This window comes from Ipomoea nil, unplaced genomic scaffold (genome assembly GCF_001879475.1).
Source record: "Ipomoea nil cultivar Tokyo-kokei standard unplaced genomic scaffold, Asagao_1.1 scaffold2922, whole genome shotgun sequence".
Classification (NCBI taxonomy): Eukaryota; Viridiplantae; Streptophyta; class Magnoliopsida; order Solanales; family Convolvulaceae; genus Ipomoea; species Ipomoea nil.
Genome location: NW_017619350.1, coordinates 1,132,426 through 1,147,042, shown reverse-complemented (window position 1 = coordinate 1,147,042; position 14,617 = coordinate 1,132,426). Strand labels below are relative to the sequence as shown.

The 14,617-nt window shown below is 37.0% G+C and overlaps 2 protein-coding genes across 3 annotated transcripts; both read right to left on the bottom strand.

The window, feature by feature from the left end:
• Positions 1 to 767: 767 nt before the first annotated feature.
• Positions 768 to 3,637, bottom strand: LOC109161239 (CBS domain-containing protein CBSX1, chloroplastic-like). Its single transcript, XM_019309558.1, has 8 exons — positions 3,176 to 3,637; positions 2,898 to 2,985; positions 2,755 to 2,819; positions 2,336 to 2,384; positions 1,923 to 1,975; positions 1,651 to 1,766; positions 1,265 to 1,322; positions 768 to 1,180 (listed from the first exon to the last, which is right to left on the bottom strand). Exons 1-8 carry the CDS (start codon positions 3,356 to 3,358, stop codon positions 1,109 to 1,111), a joined length of 684 nt encoding a protein of 227 aa, XP_019165103.1. The 5' UTR covers positions 3,359 to 3,637; the 3' UTR covers positions 768 to 1,108.
• Positions 3,638 to 5,465: 1,828 nt separating this feature from the next.
• On the bottom strand, positions 5,466 to 12,135 carry LOC109161462 (probable E3 ubiquitin ligase SUD1). Of its 2 annotated transcripts, none has more exons than XM_019309872.1 (9): positions 11,578 to 12,135; positions 9,457 to 10,146; positions 8,563 to 9,330; positions 8,271 to 8,482; positions 7,770 to 8,132; positions 7,228 to 7,388; positions 6,980 to 7,143; positions 6,729 to 6,875; positions 5,466 to 6,438 (listed from the first exon to the last, which is right to left on the bottom strand). In XM_019309872.1, the coding sequence occupies exons 1-9, from the start codon at positions 11,944 to 11,946 to the stop codon at positions 5,944 to 5,946; spliced, it is 3,369 nt and encodes a 1,122-aa protein (XP_019165417.1). In that variant the 5' UTR covers positions 11,947 to 12,135; the 3' UTR covers positions 5,466 to 5,943. The 2 variants fall into 2 exon arrangements, with proteins under 2 accessions (XP_019165417.1, XP_019165418.1); XM_019309873.1 differs by having other exon boundaries at positions 7,228 to 7,385.
• Between the last annotated feature and the right edge of the window lie 2,482 nt (positions 12,136 to 14,617).

Here is a 14,617-nt window from a genome sequence, read left to right as displayed (position 1 = left end):
TTTACATAGTAATAAATGAATGAAATGGTGACAAATAAAAATCTCATGAAATAGGGTGGGCGGCCGGCAGCTTTGTAGGTGCCACCGATGAAAAATAAAAATTTCACGAAATTGCAACTAACAAATTCAAGTATTTGCACCGACAATAAAGACACTAAAACGATTCTGAATTTCTGTGTTAAAACAATAAGGAATAAGGTTCAAATTGGCCACTGAACGTAACTTGAAAATGCAATTAGGCCACTGAACGAAAAAAAAGTGTAATTAGGCCACTGAACACTCCAAAAATGTGCAATTTCACCTGACAGCAGGTTACCCTCAATTTTAGCAGGTTATCTACTTACGTGGCAGCTGAGTTGTCATTTTTAATAAATTTTAAATATTTTTTAATAAATTTTAATAATAAATTTTTATTTAAATTTTTTTAAAAAAATAAAAACGATTTTATTTTATTATTTATTTTTTTTTTTCAAATTTTTTATAAAATTTATTATTAAAATTAATTATTAAAAATTATTTAAAATTTATTAAAAATGCCAACTCAACTGCCACGTAAGCAGGTAACCTGCTAAAATTGATGGTAACCTGCTATCCGGTGAAATTGCATACATTTGGAAAGTTCAGTGGCCTAATTGCACGTTTTTGGAGTGTTCAGTGGCCTAATTGCACTTTATTTTCGTTCAGTGGCCTAATTGCATTTTCAGGTTACGTTCAGTGGCCAATTTGAACCTTATTCCAAACAATAATAAATAGAACATCATGGGAAGTTCCTTAAACCCTACAACAAAGAGATGCTATATGAGATCATAGAAGAGAAGCAACTGGTCTACACAACATTACCATTAAAAAATTGCCCACAGAAAGATTTCAAGTATTTGGTAATTTGGTATTTACTTTTCCACTTCTCCTCAATCTAGTTTATATAGCATCCTCCCATTCTGCGGATTTGGAACTCACCCGTAAATGTTGGTATGATGGAACTCCACTCTTCAAACTAAATAAAACTACAATCTGTCTAACCGCTGTGATGACGACTGAAAGAGTATATTATGCATCTGTCCAATGGCGAATCTCGTGATGACGACTGAAAGAGTATATTATGCAGTCATCACATCTTCTCGGAGCTGTGTTTTATTTGAAGAGCAGCATTAACTACATTGCCCCTTGTAATAATTCCAACCTTCATATTCAACAAGACGGCCACAGGTTAGAAATTATACATGTTCCTTGGGTATACAGGCAAATCGATAAAGAGAATGCATACCAGTTTGCCATCACTGTCTACAACTGGAAGTCGGCGGTACTTTGTTTTAAGCAGCAACCTAAAATTGGAAAGCAACTGAGTTTATTCAAAGTCATTAATCAACAAAAAGTACTTAACAACAGGGTCAAAGGGGAAAAAACACACTTTTACTAGAAAATGTCTTCCTAAACATGCAACCACTTATTAGTGATATAAACAGTGTAAACATAAAAACACTAAGATTTTGAGGCCTTAGAAACACCAAAAATCCTGCATAGTATGAAACTCTTGCGTGATGCATGTTCTCTTTTTCACCTCTTTTTTTTTTTTTTTTTTACAGCATAAAAGTGGAAGCCGAGAAAAATATTAGCAACAACAATTCTCATGATCATAGCAGGACGAACTACCTTGCAGCATCCTCAAGGTTAGTGTTTTGACGAACAGCAAGAGGATTTGGTGTCATAAGATCACCAACCACTTTCCCATTAGTTTTACTTAACAGTTTCTGGATCTCATTGAAAGTCTGTCATAAAATCAAGAACAAAAGAAAGTAAGAGGTAAAGAACAAACAATATACTACTGTCTCTGCACACACCTTTAATATCATCTCAGGGTTTTAACAGCAATGATCTAAATTATTATGCTTACAGGAGGAGGAAAATACTCCCACATTACATACCTTCCAAGAACTATTAACATCAGGAAACAAGTTTGTATCACATTGGCTACCACCTGATTCATAGAAAGTGCATTTCCAAGTTATTCTCAATTGTAAAGAGAAAGCCACAATAAGTGAAGCATATGACGTTGCAAAGAAAATAATTTTTCTATCTCATCCAATTAATTAAGAAAAAATAAAGTTTTGTTATCAAATGCCCCATCCGATAGCATAGCAGCTAAGGGCATGTAGAGAGGTCTTCAGGGCAAGTGTTCAACCCATATGTTTTCAACTATTAAATCATATACTCCAATGCCATTTTATTTACAATATTGCCTAGAAAAGACACCAAGAGGTAGAAACTTAGCACCTACGACTAGTTTGAAGAAGATAAATTTCATGGAAAGTGCTTTATTTCAGAAACTTGGGGATACCTGAGATAGAATCGAGTGCCAATAAGTCATAATCTGATACAACACCTACCTGCAGAAACAAGTTTTAGTTAAATCACAATTCACAAATGCAGTCTTAAAAGTCACAGGCACATAAATCAGCATAAGCATTATGGATTAGCTTGACAAAATCCAGCTATCAAACATTTAGAGTGCAAGATTGTTGAACATGTAGTGAAACAATATCATCAAATCCACAGTAGCCTTTATTATAACCATAATGTAATTCCACCACTCACAGCATTATTTTACAATTTCATCAACTAAGAAATTGACAAGAATTATTTTATTGTTCCCTGTAGATCAATCTCCAGTCTCCACATCTAGTAGTTGTGTCCTTGTTTAATAACAGTGTTCAAAATTAGAACTCAGTAAGAAGCTTCCAAATCACATGAACTTACCAAATTCCAATCGTCATCTATCACCGGAAATCCGGTAACTCTCTTCTCCACCAGAGCCTCAAGCGCTGCAAATACGAAGAAGCAACAATTAGGGAGGGAAAAAGTGAATCTCCGACGAGTTTAGACGAAGGAAGCAGGAAAACCTTCATCAACAGTTGTAGTCGGTTTCACAACATGTAAATCCTTTTTTCCGGTCATAAAATCTCCAACAGTGTACTGTACGTCTCCTGGCTGCAAAACCGAAACCTCAAATTTATTATTTTAGTAAACAATTAGCTTATTTAATTAGTAAACACAATAGGTCAATAGTTTATTAGTATAATTTATTAAGTAAAAAAATAATGAGAGGTAAACAAATCCAGAGGCTAGGACTGAGACTATATAATGCTACTGGAGTGTGGAGGAGAGAGGGGAAACTTACCGGCCGAGAATTGGTGGCGGCGGAGGAAGGGACGGCACTCACGGCAGCCTGCGAGCGGGATTCCGAGCGTCTATATAACCGGCGGCTAGAAACGGAACATTTAACGGCGGTGTAAGGTGTCGGAAGGGGGCGGCTACGGTGAGTAAGTGCGCACGGCAAGATATGGTTACTAATGGCGGCCATGGAAGATTCTGTATCAAGTAATGAGCGTGCGTTGGAACTTGGAAGCGATAATAATTCTTCCCAAAAAGTTGAATCCAACTTAGCGATAATAATTCAGATATTCCATACAAAAGGTTATAATGAGGTTAAATAAACGCTGGAGAAGGGGAAAGTGCGGTGCGTTGAAAACACGAATAATTCGATTTCGTGTGAGATTCAAACAGTAGCCTTTCTTTTACTTTGTTCACAGAAAATCTGCTGGACTGAAAGTGCCAGTTAACGTGAGGCGGTCGATGACAAGTGGGAATTAAGGAACTATCAACGCCGCTGTTATTGCAGTTTGCATTGAAATTGAACTCCAAGTATAACAAAACATCTCATGTCTTGATCAAAGTTTATGTATTTCTCGACGAAAAGTATAGTTGGATTATTCCTCAGGACTATTAGGACTCTACGACCTCAGTTGCATTATATTTCTATAATTGTATTGTATTCATAGTGTATATCTATCTCTTTAGATATATCCTTGTACATATATTCTTATACAGACTTTTAGTATTTTGAATACACATAAATTAGTTGTAATGTATTCCTAGTTTATGTATATCTCTTTGGATATATCCTTGTACATATATTTTTGTACAGACTTTTAGTATTTTGAATATATAGAAATTGTGTTCTCATTTAGTATCGGTTAGGTTTTTTTTTTTTTTTTTTTTTTTTTTTTTTGAATATATAACGTTTTCATATATATAATTTCAATTAATCATTCGGTTAATCGACAATTTCGAATTGAATTTGTCGATAACCGAAATGATATAAAATATCTAATCATTAACCAAATCGAATTATATCAGTTAAAAAATAATTAATCAATATTTTTCAAAGTTCGATCGATTAACTGATTTTCTATCAAAGTTTGTACCCATACACATTTAGTTGAAGGGAATAACAATTTGTTTGACTTAAAATCGTTATCTACGACACACCACTTTGTTTCAATCAAATTGACGACTCAAAAATTTTTGTTTTGGCATACGCAATTGGTACTGTTTCTTCGAGGTTAGAACCTGCTTGGTTTTGTTGATAGCACATGTCCATGTCCTTCCCCGTGTCATTTTCATGGTTGGTTCTGCTGTTTCTCCTACCCTTAATCATGCGTACACTGCCTAGGTGCAGCAAAACCAGTCCATTCTATCTATGATCATCTCTTCGTTATCTGAGGAAGTCAAGTATATGGCGATTGGGAGAAGCACTTCACAACAAGTATGGAAATCTATCGAACAATCTCTCAAATCCTCTACATGAGCAAGGGCGCTACTTCTCCTTGGCCAGCTCCAATCCAACATGCTTAGTCTAAGAATGAAACACCGGATTAACACTCATGTAAGTAGCCTCCAAATTATCACAACATAGTCTCAGAAGAGACACTGAAACTCCTAGCTCACGTAACAAAGATACAATCCAAGTTAAACTCCTAGCTCACGTAACAAAGATACAATCCAAGTTACCTCAGCCGAGGCATAAGCGAGTGTCTTGTATTCAGCCTCAGGGGACGACCTAACCACAATCTGTTGCTTCTTACACACTTAAGAGACCAAATTCGATCCCAAAAACGCAGAAAACCACTCGTTGACTTACGATCAGTTGAACAGTCCAATCTGAATCAGAGAAAGCATGTAACTCCGAAGAAATACACTTTCATAGTCGTAAACCATAACCTAAAGTACCTTTAACATACCTCACAATTGCACTATATTTCTATAGTTGTATAGTATTCCTAGTATATGTCATCTCTTTGGATATATCCTTGTACATACTTTTAGTATTTCGAATATGCAAAAATTGTGTTCTCATTAGGACCACCAAGAAATGGGGGTAAAAAGATAAGAAATCAAAGCATACGATCACATCTTGAGTTTAGCAGCGTGATTAGTAATAACAGCATTATAATATATATTAGTTAATTAGATTTTGCACCGGTTGTATTATCCATTTTTAGATACAAATGGAGATCAAATCACTTCTTATGTATGTTTGCTACTATAACCATAGATTTAGTAGGCCGAGAACGGGCAGATTGATTTTCTATTGCCCAATTGGCACTTGGTAGCGCATCCGACGACCAAAACGGAAAGCATCTACATTATATATACCAAAATTTAAGTGTACAAAGTACAAATGTGAAATCGTGATCAGGATCGGCATTCTTCTCGGACCTTTTTGAACGTCCAACGCATATATAAACGATTTGCAACCGACATGACGGCAATTCTTCAGCACATCCAAAGTACAATAGCAGGATAGAAAAGAATGAGAGCTAAAGAAAAAAAGAAAAGGATTATGGCCTAAGCTGTTTATAGCTAAGTTACATCTTCAAGCCACACATTAGACAAATATTCACAACTGCAGAAGTCCACTAAATTATTCACGAATAGAAGTCTCACCAATACATTCCTTCTGTTTTTGACCATCACGCACATTGACAAGTAGTCAACACTACTCTTTCTTGTTGTTGCTTTCCTTCTCTCCACCCTCCCCTTCTCTCCCACCAAAACCATGTAATATCCTCAGAGGGGACCAAATCTATAAGTGATTTTTAATGCTTAAGCATCTTGCCTGAATCCATTTCTCTGTCTAATACCTATGTTTGCAGCCTGCTGGTCATCTTGAATCAATGGAGCATTTTGTGTTTCTTGGGACACCCCCTCTTCATTCTGCTTCTCTACAACATCTTCACCATAATTGTGAAGCCTGCGACCAATCAAATAGCGGTCATCCCTGATTGAATTATGGAGGTTGGTAAACCATACATGGAACCGCTTGGCACAGAACCACAACAGACTAAAGCCAAGGCATCCCAACCAAGCAAACCGATAAACAGCAGAGTTAACCACCAAAGGGTAACCAAGTATTGGGAAAACTCCCCTTGCTAAGACATATGGAACACACAGTGCTGTAAGAAGCTTCATGATAATCGGAACAACAATCTCACGCAGGACCCAAAATCCCTGCAGCCGAGAGAATCCATCTTGCCTCACCCTCTCAAATTTTGTTCGCCAACTGTCATCCACCAAGGGCATCATCTGATCCAGCATAACCTGTTTAAAACATATAGGGTTATGTCAATAATAGTGGGAAAATTTTTATGATTAATTGACAAAAGGACCAAAAAAAAAAAAAAACATAAAAGAAATCAGTCAAGGTACCCCACTCAACACAGCTTATCAGGATAAGCATATCTCAATTACATTTATAAAAGAAAAGTAATTGAATTTTCAACAGGTCCAGATTGCAGTATTCTCAGCAACAAGCAAACAACAGGACATTTTCAATCAAGTAAACTGAATTCCACCATGGTAATCAAGAAGAAATAGATGACTGTACATACCAGCCTTGTCCAGATCTTCAGAAAGATGAGCCCGAGAGCCCAGTCCTGATACAAGAGGAAAACTGGACTTTCATCTATAGGCACTCGCATTGGCACAATCACCAAAAGTTCAAAGAGCAGTCCAATTAATACTGGGATGACAAAGATCTATACAAAAAGATAAATAGATCAATAAATAAAAGGACAAAAGATAGAATCAAGAACATATAAACTACTTAACAGCACACAAGATCATGAAAATATGTAATTACCCATATTGAGAGCAATGCCAAACTCTTTAGGACAATGCCACACCATTTCCAAATTAGGGCAATAAGAACTGTAGCACTTCTTGACCTAATGTGTTCAACACAGTACCTAGCTCCAGCTAAGGCAGTCCAAATAGCATAACTTCCAATAACAAATGCATATAAATCTATACAAGAAAAGAAGTTAGCTATAGAAGTTGAAACCTGAAGACATGAAACAAGTGAATATCGACCAACTAATATTATCATACCATTGCACTTGATTCCATGTGTAATTGGCAGAAGTGGAAGGGAATTGAAGAGTGCTCGTCCAAGTGAAATTGGGACAATTATCAGGGCAGAATTGAATATAAGCAAAGTCATCCAAGCCACAACCAGCAGCAACACAATTCGAAGCACAAAGCCATACCTGCTAAAAGATGGTATACAAATCTAAGAAACTTGCTCACAGCATGCATAAGTAGCAAAACAGTCCCCTTCATGCAAGCAAAGTCACAATTAAGAACCAGCTACTATCTCACACCCCAAGGTTTCAGAATATCATGAGAATATAGCACATTTAGGAGGCATGTAATATATCTTCATATCTAAAGCCATTAAAAGCTGGTTTCCTAGTATGCAGGACAAGGATCATAAGCACTACATGCTCATTAGAAAATGATGCGTCAAGACAGCATTAGATCGTGGTCTTAAATATGAATCAAACAAGCAGCATCACTCAATGCCATTACTCATTAAATGAATGCTCTTGCCAGAGAAAAGATAAGAGTTCCATGTGCACAATTCAACTTACTCTGAATCAGTTTGTTCATCACCATCATCCTCATCAACAGAATTGCCATTAATTGTTGTGGCATGTCTAATTCTGTTCAAATCATCAGGAGCAAGTCCCACAAGTGCTCGATCTTGTCCACCTACCTGCCCATGCACCCTGTTCTGCCTGCCCTGGTCACCATTTCCATTCTCTTGCCCACTATTATCCTCAGGTCTAGGCAATAAGAACTCAGTTAAGCCAAGAGACCAACCCACAGCAGTAAACCAATATCGGAGAAGAGACTTGATTGTTGTCCGCAATTTAAAATGCTCAATGGCAAAAGGAATGCAGATTTGAAAGAGAAGCATGTCAGCAGGAATTTCAGTAAATGGATCTGACACACTGCCAAACAAAAGAATGGTCTTGTTAAACAAAAATATTACACAAAGAACCAGAATAATGAAGGTTACTTCATTGATTATAAACAGAAGAGAGACTGAATCTTGAAAAGGAACCAAAAGTGAAGGAAGGTAATCTTACGAAATATCAAGAGGAAAAATGGTGGGAGCCATTCGCATGGCAAGTTTTACAGGTAAAAATACAAGCATCACAATCAAACTGCCATAAACAGCCACAGATAAAAGAACTCTCCGAGCATGCTTATGCACAGGATCATCAATGAGATCCCTGAATGGATTATAGTTCGGATCAGCTGGATCTCGAAGGAAGTAGAGAACCCCATTACGCAAAACCTATGAGAAATGCATGAAATTTAGCATTGGTAATACAGAAAGCATAGCAATAAAAGAATAAAGGGGATCTGTGAGTGTACCCCTCGGAGAAGGCTAACAAAGATGCTTATTTGTAGCATGTAGACGATGCCTACAACCCAATGAATCAATGAGCTTGCCAATGGAGAAATTGAAAAGAACTCAACTCTTTGTGTGATCGACTTCCCAAACATTCTTATGGTACAAACATCCAGCCACCATCCACACATCAAAGGGAAGACCCCAAGTTCAATTACAAGAAGAAAAGCAACCTTGATCATAGTCATCAGATGTCTCATTGCTGCCACAAATTGCCTGAATAGGGAAGGAATAGTTTCTGCAATGGAAGCAATTCCATAAAATCTCCCCAATGTCAAAGGTTCTCCTCTAGTGTACCGAATTAAAGCAACAACTCCAAGATAGAAAAAGACGAGAGAAAATATAAACATATATCCAACAGCAAGAGTGGTAACATCAGAAAGTCGTGATGCCCCAATAGATGCCCCTTTCAAAAGATCAGCTGAAACTACTGTACTGAGGTTGCCTGACACTTCGTTTAATCCTGTGGCATTTGATTTCATCATTTCTGCTACTTGGCCAAGCAAACTATTTTCCTGGTTGTCAGATGTCAAGTTTGCAACAGCAGTCATAGCACTCTTTAAAGTGATATTAGCCAAGGAAAGTGCTGTTTCAGTAAGAGGCATGACAGTTGACAATACTGGACTGGTGGCAGAAGACAAGAGCCATGTCAAATAATAGAGTATAATACGTCCCAGTGAAAAAGGGACGAAAATTACAACCCCAAGGAATATCATATTGCTAGCAAGTACCTGTAAAAATAACAAGATATTCGCCATATATTATGAGCTTTACATAGCAGAACAATTGGTAATGTCAAATTTGACACGCAAACCATGAATAACCAGGAAAAAAAAAAAAAAAAAAAAAAAACTTACAGTGAATGCATTTTCAACCAGATGAAAGACAGGCCCCTGCATGCCAACAAGCTCATCAAAAGGTACATCCTCCGCACCATCAGCATCATCTAAACCATCAAACATCTGTTCAACATGAGCCTCAAGATGTGCTGCCTGCATCTCCCAACGGGCAGCAGCATTCTCTGCATTTCTTCTGACAATCTGACCAGCTCCTGCAATTCCTTGAGCTCCATTGGCATCTTCACCATTTCCTTCACCAGCAAAATTTCTGTTAGCTTGACCAGGAGGTCTTCGAGCTTGGACTGCATTTCTATCACCTTCATCTTCCCTGTCAGCATCCTGTCCCCCAAGTTCTCGTAAATGTCTGAAGTAATCCCTCAGTGAAGTTGCTCCAAGAAAAATAAATACAATGCTTGCAGAGAGGAGGAACCCATGCAGGCAGTCAGTAAGAATAACTGTCGTAGATATATGACTTAAGAATAGCCTCTGAGCTTCACCAAAACTTCTAACAAACGCCAAACGCCATATCCAGAATGTTATGAAAGGGATGATTAGAAGCCAAACAGAAAGTACAAAGCTAAGGCGCATGAAAAATTGCAGGACATGGCATGCCTTCATAGCCATCCCAACAATAAATTCCTGAAAAGGAAGCCTGGCTGGAGCATTCTCAGCATAAACGGGAGAGAAAGAAAAGGCATGTTTGCATACCTGCATATCAAGCATAAGAAAATAAGAAATTAACTAAAGTTTCACATTTACACACAAGAAACTTGGATATAATCTTTAGGACGAAATAGAGTGAAATAAATCTAGAAAGAGAATAACTTGCTGGATGTTACACAATGAACTTACTACAGGTAATAATTTTCCAATAAACTAAACTGTTGTGATAAATCCTAATAACCAAAACTATGAAAATCTCATAAAAGAAGGAAATGTCAATTTGTGGATATTTCATAACCCCCTTATAGGTAAATAGTACATGTTATGGGGACCCACAATTACCATTTTTTCTTTTCCATAACCCCTTCAAATATTGAGTATAACATATTTTGCATTAAAAACAAAAACCAAAATACCTTATAACTCTATCAAATCATAGTCAATTAGCAATAACCAGCTATGTCAGTATCAGATCAGTTTTAAACCTCAATGGGTATCAGAGGTGATTATAGAAGATGACAAGTACAGCTCATCAGTTATTCAAGATTGCTCAGTTAAAGCTTAACTCAACTTGGCATTGATGGAATTTTGAGCTCTACACCATTCAGCTCATCAGGCTCTCTTTCCACCCTTCTGTTGTTAGTGTTTTCTTTGTGAACCTAGTCTTAACTGTTAGTCTGTTACTACTCCCTTTCACCACTTTCACCATTTGGGCAACACCCCAATACCTGTCTTTCCCCCATCTTATTTAAACATACAGAGCAGGTTCACAATCTAGGTTATTCACCAGACAATTCTAGTCATTTCTATATTTTCAAGCTGAGCTCAAGTTCAGCTGGAGCCACTCATCTAATAGCTAAGCTGAACCCAAATTTAGCTCAAGTTCAGTACTATTTGGCTATAGCTGAGTGGAACATCTAAATGGTTCAATTTGGCTCAGCAAAATTACACCCCTAAAACTAAGATGTGGATAGGTCACATTTAGACTGCAGGAAACATTACTTTTGGAGGTTCCCCCTTGATACAATACGAGAACTCGAGAAGAACAGAAATATCAAAGAACATTTAAGCATATTACAAGAAACATTGACAAACCAAACAAGCAGCAGCCACAATGATGAATAGAGAGAGAGATGAGTCTTCAGTGATAACTAATTATCTAAACTCACAAAATGGTTAGTAAATGCCTGATTGTAGTAAAAGTGAACGTAATCAATTAGATGATCAGGGCAAAATACAGTGATGTGATTTGGCAAATTGATATACAAGGGCACTGAATCCACTCTCCTGTATAAATAGAATATAGTGGTGTCCAATTCAATAAATAACACTCGATAGTCTCTCTTATAAACGATAATACGTTTATATTGTGGACGTGTTCATGCATATGCATACAGCTAAATACATATAACAAGGTACGGAGTAATAATATAGATGGACATCCGCGTAAAGAGATAGAAAGGATTCGAGAGAAACCTCGCATTGGCGAGCGTTGCTGTGATTGAGCCACTGAAGAAGGCAATCCTGGTGGACATATTTAATACTGCCGCTGCACGCACAGGGATACCGGAGAGGGTTATCGGCGTCACCGGGGTTTCGACAGATCCGGCAAACGTCCTCCTCCTCTTCGTCGTCATCATACTTGAAAGCTGTACCAGTAGCGCCACTATTTTTATTCGCCGCGTCCGGCAGCATCGTTGAGGTGGAGGAAGATGCGGAAGAAGCGGTACCGGTAGTCCCCTTGATTGCATCGACCGAGAAGGAAGATGAGGAGGAGGAAGCGGCGGCGGTGGCAATCCCGCTTCCACCGTCGTTAGACGCTGGCGCCGCCGGTGCGATCTCCATAAGGACCTGGTGAGATTTCTCTCCTAGGGTTTTTTGAGGATCGGAATTTTAATCCAATGGAAATGACAGATTGTCGCTGGGGAAAGAACAACGGTTTTCTGGGTGGAGGATAGATCGGGGAACCACGTCTCCGCGAGGAAGATTACTTCTTTGTCCTCCGGGAGTCGGTCAGTGGATGCGCAAGTGGTTTTGACTATTAATTGTTTAAGGACGATACATCTCATGAAAAAATATAACAAAGGTAGGGATTGCATGTAGTCGGCAAGGAGTTGATAAATAACGTGTCAGATAATGATTGGTTATCCATTGTATTGAAGTGTACTTTTCTCATGGCATATGTTCTTCTCAAAAAATGTTGAATCCCGAACCCCGATGATCCCCACACCGGTCCCAACAGAACATATGGGAGGATGTAAATTCGATTTCTGGTCATTCTTTTCAAACTTTACTCCTATGACCAACTGAACTGCTCATGCAGACATATGTTAATTGGATGGAAAAAAAACACTCTTAACCAATACTCAAACTTAATTGGAACGGTTCAGTACGTACGGTAATTAATCTGAGCATGGTACATATTTAAATGTGTCTTCTATAGTTAGGACTTACGTATGACATTTCATAGCCTAACTAAAAAATATATAATTGGAAAAAAAAAATAACAATAACATGTAATGATTGAGTGCAACTAAGAGTCGATTGTTAAATGACTAGAAAAAGTTAAAGGCGAGAGGTCTTGAGGTATTGTGCTGAATGTTTTGAAGGCCTATGAACTAGAACTAAAACATTAATAAGAACTTAATGTTGAAATATTTGACACTCATTCGACCCGATGTGGATAGCGGATCCCGATGGCTCCTTTATCGGCCAGTGCACTATGCCTTTCACTGTCCAGTTTCAACCCTAGAGCTCAAGTTGATCAGATCCTTATCACGAATTGCTTCATACACCTAAGGACGAAACTCCTCTCCATATCCGTAGCTCTGTCCGGTCTCACAATAATTAAGCTTGTCAGAGATCGACGCCCGTATGTACCTATCGAGAAGGCGACCAACCACACCAGTGCATGAAGAACATGTGGTTAGCATGATGATCACCTCGCATGTGTTCCCTCTACACCCCTATAATTAGGACATTAAATATCTGATTAATAAGACTTTTGAACTTTTACTTAATATATATTAATTCGAGAACCTCTAATCCATTGCCACTAATTTCCAAGTTCACATATTGCAATCATTATGTAAATCTATTCGTATAACCTAGTGTATTCATTACACAGACACGATTAAATTTCGGTTCAAAAAGGTTGACCTATGTTTTAAAAGTTTAACTTGTTTCAATCTAGATTCTAGAATATATGAGTTCAATATTCTTCTCATGTGTTTCAAGCAATCAAGCTTTAAACGAAACTATAAAAGAGTAGCTAATTAAAGTGCCATTTGGGCTGGGTTTGCAAGCCCATGATAATAGGAAGATTGGATATGACATATGAGTCAAGTTTATAACATACCAAATATAATGAATGTGGCCATGTGGGCTATGACAGTTCCAGCCTTAAAAGCTAATAATAGTAACCATGTGTCCATGTTGTAAGTACTTAGTAGGAAAAATACATTTTTTTGCCTCTCAATTACTTAACTTTTAGAAATTATTTGCCCAAGTTAATTTAAACAAATTTAACTTATTAATTATTTATAAACAATTTTTCTATAAAGTTATTTTTGTTATTTAGAATCAATATCCATATTTAAAATTTTCATTCCCACAATATAAACGCCATTTTTAATAGTGAATATTAATTTTAAATGATAAAAAGAATCACATATGTTCTCTAGTTTCTTTATAAATTTGCTTATTGCTTCTCTAGTTTTTTTTTTCTTGTCTAACTACCAATTATTTTATCGACCAATCAACTGCACCGATATTGATTATTTGATTTATATGAAAATCCACAACCTCTATTGAATGTGTGTTATAAGTGAAGTTCGCCCACATGTGACCATAGTCAGCAAATTACCACAAATGAAGTCATCCAACATAGATTGCTCATAGATTATCGACTCTTTTTTGAAAACCAAAGACCAATTATGTTAGTGTTGAATAAGACATTAATAGTGATAAAATATCCTCTAATAAGTTTTAAGATAAATGCGACTTAAACCTTTTGCCGCATAAGAAGTTAATAACCATCACTGAGAGTTGCAGTAGATGGACAAGGAAAGATTGGGATTTTCGAAACCCACTCCTACCTAAGTAGGGGGCAGGACAACCCAGCCCGATAAACAAAGTCCATTTTATCGGCTCTATCAAACATACTTTTCAAAAGTAAACTCGTGTTGCAGACTCTCTTGCAAGCTTAGCGGTCCAACTGAAAAAAAAATATTAAAACAATATAAACTTGATTATTGATGGTATCGTTCATATATTAAATGAAATGAAGACATATCAAGTTAGTGTTGGGCTGAACTCATTTAGATTAAAAAAAAAAAAAAAAAAAAAAAAACTCCTCTTGTTCTTCTTTAAATATATATATTTAATTGTGAAATGCTCAACTAGTAAAAAAACAAACAAATATAAAGTGAGATACTCAAATAAATAAATAGAAACTATCCATTAAACATAAAATAAGATGGTGCTTTATAAAAGGAAAAAAGCAGGGAATGAAAAA